At 44.5% G+C, this 10,402-nt stretch overlaps 1 protein-coding gene across 1 annotated transcript; it reads right to left on the reverse strand.

The window, feature by feature from the left end:
• Nucleotides 1-2,729: 2,729 nt before the first annotated feature.
• LOC125541320 lies at nucleotides 2,730-3,731 on the reverse strand. The gene has a single exon (XM_048704764.1). The coding sequence runs from the start codon at nucleotides 3,624-3,626 to the stop codon at nucleotides 3,030-3,032; it is 597 nt and encodes a 198-aa protein (XP_048560721.1). The 5' UTR covers nucleotides 3,627-3,731; the 3' UTR covers nucleotides 2,730-3,029.
• Between the last annotated feature and the right edge of the window lie 6,671 nt (nucleotides 3,732-10,402).

Genomic DNA, 10,402 nt, shown 5'->3' on the forward strand with positions numbered 1-10,402 from the left:
GGAGATGCATCTATCAAAATTACTCCTTGAGGGATAAACTAAAGATATAGAGTTTGTCTGGGTGACAAGTTTTTTTTTTGAGAAAAGGCCATCATGGTTAGCTTTATTACGATCAAATAATAGATACATCGTCTACGAGTTTGCTAACCAAAACGTCATATGACTCGTGCAACCAAAAAAAAGAGATCTTATTACAATAACTATGATTCGCTAGCACATGAGCTGCTTGATTAGCAGACCGATAACAATGTTTATAGACGACCTTTCCTATAGCCGTAGCCATATCCACACGCTCCGCAAAGATTGCCGTCGCTACATCCCACCATCTGGATTGTCCAGTACAAAAGTTGATCACTTGCATAGAATCAGACTCCGCCTCAAGGCGATTGTATCCGAGAGAATTAGCTAGCTCAAGTCCATCTTTCATGGCCATCGCTTCGGTTGCGACTATGTCAGCTGCAAAAGGGATAATTGGCAGCAATAAAATTACCATATGCATCTCTTAGAATAGCTGAGATCGCTCTCATTCCCTCTTCCTCATAGAACGTTGCGTCCACGTTTACTTTCACAACTTTTGGATCCGGTTTACTCCATTTTCTGTCTTGTGTTCCACTTGGCTTAGAGAAGACTTTGTGATAATTGCTTGCAATCGCTAAAACACTGCTATGGGCTAACAGATAATCGGAGGGACTGTCTCATTATGCGTAATGCGTCGCCTGATCCACCGTAAATACGAGCAAGCTACTGCCACAACCTGCTTAAAATTCAGAGTTGGTTAGAGCACCATTGGGATATCCGACAAGTTCAGCAAAAACTCCAAAACCGCAGACCCTGATTTATCCACTACTGTTGCCTGGTTAATTACTTCAGTTAGCCGCAAGCGCTGCCACATCTCCTTTGCATGGGTGCATGTGAATAGCAAATGATGTAGGTCTTCTGCTCCTTGATGGCAGATCGGACAGGCTCTGTTACTACCAATGTGTCTGTTCATTAAACTTTGAGTGGAATATTTAGTTTCCATAGTATTCTCCATACTGCCGGAGGATTAGAGTCAGTTGCTCCTGAAATTCCATTTGCCTGAGACCTAAAAGTATGCATCCACTGTAATATGTATGTCGTTCGGACAGAGAAGATTCCTGTTCTATTCACATGCCAAGCAACAAAGTCATCAAAGGCTTGATGATTCAAGGGTATTTGCAATATCCTTCGCACATCCACAGGGTTGAAGATGCTTCTCCATAGCTCCTCATCCCACGTGCCATTATTTGGGTCAATGAGATCACTTAGACAGTAATGTTTGCCCACGAGGGGTAATTATCTTTCGATCCGAACTGGAAGGTATCCATGGATCATCCCATATGTTCACTGTATCACCAGAACCAATTCTCCAAATAAAGCCTTTCTTGAAAGTCTCTAGCCCCTTCAGAATACTTTTCCATGTGGAAGACGATCCTTGTTTAGGAATAGCTTGAAGTAAGCTCCCATTTGGATAATATTTCGCTTTCAAAACACAAGCACATAGGGACTCTGGTTCAGTAATTAACCTCCAACATTGTTTAGTAAGCATGGCTAAATTGAACGAATATAGATCACGAAATCCCATACCGCCTTCACTTTTAGGGAAGCACAATTTCCATCACGAGTACCAGTGCATTTTCTTATTCTCCTCGTCGTCACCCCACCAAAATTGGGAAATAATATCTGTGATATCCTTACACACACCCTTAGGCAGACAAAATACTGACATTGCGAAAACTGCTATTGCTTGGGCCACTTCCTTAAGTAGGATTTCCTTGCCCCCTGTGGTTCTTTTCTTGTGAAGAAAGGTCGAAACGGCCTTTGAAGACTTTTTTTCATGCCTGGTCTGCAAGTGTCTTTGAAGTAGAAACGAAAGATAAGAGTAGACGTGTCTCGTTAATGCATGAGTTGAAATGTTGCATGGATTCTGAATGATCTGTGATTAACGATTTTTACCAAGCCTTACCTTCGTGAATTACTGGTCGATATGTTCATAGCTCCCTTCCTTTAACTGAATGTGGTGCCCTCAACTTACATTAATCTTGAACTGCTTATTTTGTACTCCCTCCGTCCCATAATATAAGAGCGTTTTTTTACACTACACTAGTGTTAAAAACACTCTTATATTATGGGACAGAGGGAGTATCTATTTGAGTTGCTTTCTGATCTCTGGATCAGATTGGGTTATAGATTACTTTTTCATGTTTGTTTGAATTACAGTGACAGTTTGTGTCACACAGTGCAGTCACATAGCTTCGGTCTGATGCTTCTGGGTGCACCTGCTACAGTCAACATGCCAATACCTGGGTTATTTCTTAACAAATTATTGGCTTCTGGATTGGATGCTACTCCCTCCGTTCCAAAATAGATGACTCTTCTGGTTTTTTTGACAGATGATGTTCCTCTCATGAACAATGCACAAGTGGAGACTGCTGATAAACAAGAAATCCTTTCTGAAGCCAATAGGCAGCATTAGCAAGAAGGTAGAGCTTCACTTGATTGTGGTGGATGTGCAGATGTTAAATGGCTGTTTAACCATAATAATGCAAGGAGTGGTATGGATGGCATTTTCCTGTGCTGGTCCAAATTGTGAGTGACAACTACTACCGCTATGCTAAGCTTTTCCAAGTTTGTGGTAAACAAACCTGATTTGGCATAGAAAAACATTCCAGCTCTACTGGATCTGATTGCAGACGAGGACAAGGCAAAAATTCAGCCACTAGTTTTAGATTGGACTTTGCATATCAAGTTGCCACCTTGCAAATCATAACAAATTGACTTGCTAAAAGGAGTCAATCAAGGTAATTAAGCAGTACAGTACTACTACCAAGTACTAACACAAAAAGTTCCCCACACAAAGAACACCAACACAAGCATGGACACACTGATACGTACACAGGCATGTCAGCTGCAATCTCACTGCACTCTAATCAGTCATCACACAGACGCATAATCTAAGCATAAGAAAATGCAAAGGAAGCACTAAGTGGAGTTACTGGATCCGATTCAGGCTAGCGGGTGAAGGCGTAGAAGACGATGCCAATGTAGATCAGCATGGCGGAAGGCACGAGCGTGACGAGCGGGATGACGGCGCCCCATGCCGCGGAGCCGCCGGCGCCGCAGCCGAGCCGGCCGAGCTTCACCTGCACCACGTTGACGAGGGCCATCGTCAGGAACCCGCATCCGCACACGGATCCCACCGCGCACGCCAAGATCCCGACCCGGAGCGCTGCCCGGTTGATCTTCACCGTCCAGCTGACGGCGGCTCCGGCGGCGGCGGAGGAGGCACGGCGGTAGTGGGGGAAGGTGCGGACGATCTGCTTGAGGCAGAGCGCGACGAGGCTGGAGAAGAGGAAACAGGCGAAGGCGAGGACGTGAAAGGAGACGAGGTCAGACTCGATGCGGTCCCCCGCGGCGCAGGCGCCCAGGTGGTCGGCGCCGTCGGCGAGGCCTGGCCCGTCGGAGGAGGGGCGCCACGCCAAGCCGAGGAACGCGGCGAGGGTGAAGAGAGAGTTCACGTTCACGATGCCGTCCAGAGCCGTGACCTGGATGCTCGTTCCCGCACCGCTGCGGCTGCCGCTGCCGGTGGCAGCATCGCCGCGCTCCATGGCTTGGATCCTTGGTTCCGAGGTGGACTAGGATGCGGTGGGTGGGTTTGGGGATCGGGCAGGGGCTGTCGTCTGGTCGATGTGACCGACTGACCGTGCGAGCATATGCTTACCTAGGCCAAAATTACCGGAATATCCTATTTGACGCTAATTGCTAAATTGTGGAAGGAACGCACAGGGAACAGGAGCGAGCGAGCGACATGGCCCGGCCCACTACTGGTGGATTACCGTGCTACAGTATCCCGGTTTTGGGAACCTTCTAGAAGGTTCCCTGGACCGTTTTTTTTTTTCTTTTTGACCCATTTTCCTGTTTCTTCTTGGGTTCTTTTTGTTTTTCGTTTTTTTATTTTCTTCTTTTTCCGCTTTTCTGTTTACTTTTTTGCTTTTTCGTTTATTTTACTTTTCAAGTTTATTTTTTTAAAGACCATCTTTCCAAAATTGTTGAAAATTTTCATAAAATGTTCCTGTTTTGGGAAAATTTCAAAATTTAAAAAAATGCTCGTGTTTTAAAAAATTGTTCATAAATCCAAAAAATGTTCCTCTTTTTTAAAAAAGTCGCATTTTTGAAATATTCGAAAAATTGTTCGCACGCCGGGCCAATTAGTACGAGGTCGCCGGTTCGAGTTTCAGCGGTACCGCTACTGGTTTTCTTTTTTGCGATTTTTCATAAGCTCCCAAAATTATCGTTTCACACAGACCTGGCCGGATAGCACGGCCCACCAGGCATTCCTGATATACAGGCCATGCTGGGCCGGCACTCGTACTGCACTTCCTGGCCCAGGCACGGCACAACAAGGAAACGGGCCGGCCCACCGACATATTTAGTCCACCAGCCCGCTTGATTTTGCGATGTTTTAGGCCTATTTGGGCTGTTTGGGGGCGGGGGTGGAGTGCGAAGTTTTTGTGTGCTCGGGCACCATGGTGTCCTTTTTGTGAAAAAATATATACCAAAAAACATGTTTAGAAGTTTAAAAAAATCGAAAAGAATTCTGTGGAAACTTGTACGTATTCACTACGGATCCATGAAATTTTGTTTTGAAAAAATGTAATCTGTAAGCTGTACCAAAAAATCTGGCCCGAAAACAAAAAATGCTGGCCCATTTGAAAATACATATTTGTCTTTTTTTGTACGCCACGTGGGAAAGTAAAATGTAATGAATTTTTGCACACATGTACTATGTGTGTATGTGTGCTTACAAAAAGATTTGAAATTTTTGCGCTATAATTTTTTTTTGAAAATCTGAAAAAAAAAGAAATAAGAAAGGAAACGGGTCGTGCAGTGCCGACTCTCATGCCTGCCCAGCCTCGTAGCCCTAGACAAGCCACATGCCAGCACGCCCCGATTGTAAACGTGTCAGGCCATGCTCATCACGGGACGTCACGTGGGTTATCGGGCCAGCCCGCTAAGACTTGCCCATTTGGTCGCCATTGTTCTCACACAAGATTAGAAAAAAAAGAGCAGGTTGTCAAAAAAAGCAAGAAATGACTCATTTTACAGAAGCAGGAAATGACTCACTCGCTCAATTTTACTATATGACATGTTTGCCACCACCATACACAATAGCGATAGGATAGCTAGGCTATATTAACAACGACGGTACCCGGCTAAACCAACTACTATTGCATGCACAGTAGTCATAAGTGGCTGGACGTTGTGGCTGAGCCACCCATTCAACCCACATTCTTCATCCTTCTCTTCCTAGTTGGGATGTTGCCCTCCCCCTCTTCCATCCAAACTTCTCTCAAACTGATGTCATTTGTTAAGTGAATAGAATCATTTCCATCCCTTGAGGTAACCTCTCGCATCCCACGATTTGATTGGTTGAAATTCCCTTGTTTGATGGCATTCTTCACTTTTGGGAAAAGCATTTTTTGTATATTTCTCTCAAATCCGCTATTGAAGTGGTGGACCATGCGTTTGTATGTAGTATACAATGTGTGCAAGCAGTATGCTTGTGGTTTATAGTAAAACGTAGGATTAGGGTATGTGTTAGATTGTAGGGTCATGGTATGCGTTGGTAAGAATTATATAATGACATGGTGTGTTTTATACATTTGTTGTGATGTGCTTTACATATAACTAGAAGATATTCCACGTGTTGCTATGGAATTTGTGGTTGATAAGCTCCTAAACATTATGTGAAGACTAAAGAGAGATTAATATTATTGTGATGGGCTTCTTGGATAGACATGAGCTAACTTTTGGAACTTGTGAATCCAAATGAATATTTCTAGTTGGTTGAGGGCTCAAAATAATAGTCTACATCTTGAATGAACAAGTCAAAATACTTAAGTACTTGTTGTGAGCTACTCCCTTCGTCCCATAATGGAAGACATTTTTTGACTCTAGTATAGTGTCAACAAACGTCATACATTATGGGACGGGGGGAGTAGAATATAGTGAACAAATCAAAGTACTTAAGTACCTGTGGTGCTGCTAAGAAAAAGTGCGGGGTTGCCACTCAAATATGTTCGCCAAATTCATAAACCATAATTTTTGAATTGCCATTTTCCAACATGTTTTTGACACATTTGGGTCAAATAGTAAACTATATTAATTGCTAGTTTGTACTTGTAGGCACTCAACCAAGAAAAATGTGTTGACAACATGAATAGATGAGCACCACCTACAACTGGCTCCATATAAAGGTATTACCTTAGAAATAATTTTTACAATTTTTTATCTTAACTTACAAATTTAGGGTGCAGATAAGTAGGTTCTCCAGATATGAAATATACAGCGAGAACAATCTACGACAAGCAAACTAGTACACTAAATAAGAAAGAGAAACAAGCTAGCTAGCAAACAAACACAAGTAAAAGTACAAAAGGAAAGACCGCCCAAGTCGGAGACGCGGATGTATACCGAAGGTCATACTCTTGGGGGAACGCTAATCTCTATTAGAGAGGTGCGAGAGCCAAAATTCCCGGCCGCCACAAAGTGGCTCGCCCTAGTCTCCATTTGATTTACCCTGCAACAAATAAGCCTCAAATCACCCATGGTTGGTCTTGAAGACGACCATCAAACCTTTACAAACTTTCCCGAAGCACATCATGCACAAGGAAGCTTTTGGGCTTGAACCTAGCGCCCAGGAGTCTCAAATCTTCAAGGGTAACAAGTTTGGTGATGAAAAAGTATGGGGGTAATGAATTGTTTGGTGGAACTGTAGATCGAGTGATTCTCTTTCAACCCTAAAAGTTTGGTGGAGTTTGAGTGGATGGATTGAGAAAAATCAAGCTTTTAGGGTGTTGGCCCTGGTGGAGCGGCTCAATTTCTAAGTTTTTCTGGTTGAACTACTAATCTGCTCTAGTTTTTAAAACTATGTTGTGAAACCACATAACCATGTCATCTCCCTAACAAACATGGAAAGCTACCAGAAAACAGAAACAAACACAAAAGGATAAGGGCCCATCTATTCCTCTTCCACGTTTAACATCTAAAGGGGCCTTCTCACCCTGAGCCATGACTCAAACTTAGGGAAAACTTTGTTTTTGCCACTCTAGCTTTTGACCACTTTGCTTATGCCACTCTAGAATTTGACATTTCACTTCTACCGCTCTTAGTTTTTGAGAATACATCACAATTGCCATTTCGTGGCAAAAGTAATAATTTTATAGTGGCAATTGTGATACTTGTCAAAATCTAAGAGTGGAAAAAGTGAAATGAAAAGTTATTGCTTTTGCCACGGAATGGCATTTGTGATGTATTGTCAAAAACTAAGAGTGGCAAAAGTGATATGTCAAATTCTAGAGTGGCATAAGCAAAGTAGGCAAAAACTAGAGTGGCAAAAACAAAGTTTTCCCCTCAAACTTATCCTTAGGGTTCTCCATATTGCCGCCTCCTGCAATATTCATGCCACGAGAGGAAGGAATTTTTTCTTTGTTCGAGAAAGATCAAATCAATATTCTCTACTTTTGTGATTTTGTTAACTGGAAACAAAATCCATTCCACAACTTAACCAGCTCAGCTATCTCATTGGCGACCAAAGATGATACAAAAACCGGGGCATGACCCGTCCACACCCTAAAGTCGTGTGTAGCAAGTTCATGTGCGATCTTATTACAATCTCGCTCACATAAAAGAAATTCAAAACTATCAAACTAGTACGACATAAACAATGAGTCTTCCTAAGAAGGACTCTAATGACTACCGGATTATATTCTTTGGACTTGAGAGCGTTCACCAAGTTGAGGGAGTCTGATTCAAAAATCACCCTGAGCAACCCCAGTTCGAGCCCAAACTCGACTGCTTTAATACATGTCATCGCTTCTACATGTAAAGGACTTGACAAATGATCAAGCTTGCTGACAGCATCTACGAGGACTCTCCCTGGTATGTCCTCACAATTCATCCCCATGCTCATGAACCCGTGTCCTCATGGAAACCAGTGTCCAAATTCACCTTAGGGAAAATCTCCTTTGGTTTACACCATGTGGACTTCTCCTTCGAATCAACTACTGAAGGAAATATGCCCTAGAGGCAATAATAAAGTTGTTATTTATATTTCCTTATATCATGATAAATGTTTATTATTCATGCTAGAATTGTATTAATCGGAAACTTAGTACATGTGTGAGTACATAGACAAACAGAGTGTCCCTAGTATGCCTCTACTTGACTAGCTCGTTAACCAAAGATGGTTAAGTTTCCTAGCCATGGACATGTGTTGTCATTTGATGAACGGGATCACATCATTAGAGAATGATGTGATGGACAAGACCCATCCGTTAGCTTAGCATAAATGATCGTTTAGTTTTATTGCTATTGCTTTCATCATGACTTATACATGTTCCTCTAACTATGAGATTATGCAACTCCCGAATACTGGAGGAACACCTTGTGTGCTATCAAACGTCACAACGTAACTGGGTGATTATAAAGATGCTCTACAGGTGTCTCCGATGGTGTTTGTTGAGTTGGCGTAGATCGAGATTAGGATTTGTCACTCCGATTGTCGGAGGGGTAGGAATGCAGAGGCAAGATCCTAGCTATGGAGGAGTTGTACACGCGAGTTTTACGAGTTCAGGCCCTTCTCGGAGGAAGTAACAGCCCTACGTCTCGGAGCCCGGAGGCAGTCGACTGGATTATATGCGTGTGAGTTACAGGGAGTGCGAACCCTTGTCCCAGAGGAGGGGGTGGCTTATATAGAGTGCGCCAGGACCCCAGCTCCCCTCCATTACACAGGGTTCAATGTTCATAAAGAGAGAGCGTTACAGGTAACGTCTATAATAAAGTGCTACAAATGATCATTAAATATACGAGTAAATGCCCGACCGTTGCTGTGCAGAACGGCTTTAGGTCTTCTTGTACGTCGAGTGGTCTTTTACATGGTCGAGTGGTTGAATAGTCGAGTGACTCAAAGAAGAAGTAGTCTCCAAGTGAATGGTAGGTCGAGTGGATTGCGCTCGACGCCTTTATTGGGTCCGCCTTTTTTACTCTTGAACTTCTTTGCTTCTAGGGCAAGGACCTTAGGTAGGACGTATAGGTCATGCCTATTACCCTACCCCAGGTCTATGTCCTCATCATTAGCCCCCGAATGGATTGAGGTCTGGGTGAAAAGAAGGTTGAAGTTGATCTTGCCTTGACTCTTGCCTTTCCTAAGAATTCATCTCTGAATGGAGGCCAGTGTTGGAACTTTCGGCTTCGTTTCAGTCGCCTTGATCGATTCAGCAATTACCGATTGGTTTTTATACCGTTGCCTGTCGAGTGTCATCTTTGACGCGAAATCTTTGGCGTGATCAATTGCCGAGGATCTCGGATTTCGCGGGATTCGAAATTTCGGTAGGAGCTCGCTAGACGGAATGTGCCGTGGTAAGCGGAGTGGATAGACAGGGCGTTTCGATTTCGGCGCCACCTTTTTCGCCATGTATCCCGTGTGTGACTGTTTGAGGGATTTGACAGGATCGCCCGGACCCACGCGTCAGCCACTCGGAAGTGGGCCTTTAAAAGCGGCGAGACCGAGGCGTCCGCACTATGCGTGCCCATTCTCCTTCTTCTTCCTCTTGCTCCTTCACCCCATCCGGCTTCTCCACTCTCGATGCCACCGCTCCTCCGCCATGGGGAAGGAGAGAATGGCGGCGTTGGAACGCGCGAAGAAGGCGACGGGGGCGGCGAAAAGCAGGAAGACGAATCAGGGGTCTTCATCGCGCTCGGGGCTGCCATCGGGTTGGATCCAGGGAGATTGGATCCGATCTTCGCTTCGACAGGAGGACTTGGACGATATGGCCGAGTTAGGGCTGATCGTCCACGAGTCTGCGCGGCTGCCGGAGGGGGAAACGGAACTGCAGCCGCAACCGGGTGAGTGCGTCCTGCTCGCCACCCATGTCGACCGCGGCTTCTCGCTTCCTCCACACCCCTTCTTTCGGGGTTTCTTGAATTTCTTTGGGGCCCAACTCCATCATTTTACTCCCAACACCATCACGTATCTTTCCACGTTCGTATCCATGTGCGAGAATTTCCTGGGGTGTCGACCGCACTGGGGTCTTTTCAAGCACATCTTCACCATCCGCTCCCAAACAGTGAAGAAAGCAAACTTGAACGACGAGAAAACCCATGTTATCCAGATGTGTGGGGGTCTGGGTATTCAGAAGAGGAAAAGAAGTTCTTTTCCCTTGATGACTCTTCCGGAGTCGGTCAGGGGCTGGCAGTCGACCTGGTTCTACTGCCAGGACATCGTGACACCAGGCCAGTCAACTGGACTTCCCCCCGTTCTCTTTTGATCGTGTTCAAACTCCATCTTTGTTGAAAGTGACTGCCGCGGAGAAGGCGGAGACAT

The sequence above is a fragment of the Triticum urartu genome, chromosome 2 (genome assembly GCF_003073215.2).
Source record: "Triticum urartu cultivar G1812 chromosome 2, Tu2.1, whole genome shotgun sequence".
NCBI lineage: Eukaryota > Viridiplantae > Streptophyta > Magnoliopsida > Poales > Poaceae > Triticum > Triticum urartu.

Excerpts from the sequence above, each read along its gene's own strand:
- LOC125541320 (XM_048704764.1), bottom strand. The coding sequence starts at position 3,626 with ATGGAGCGCGGCGATGCTGCCACCGGCAGCGGCAGCCGCAGCGGTGCG.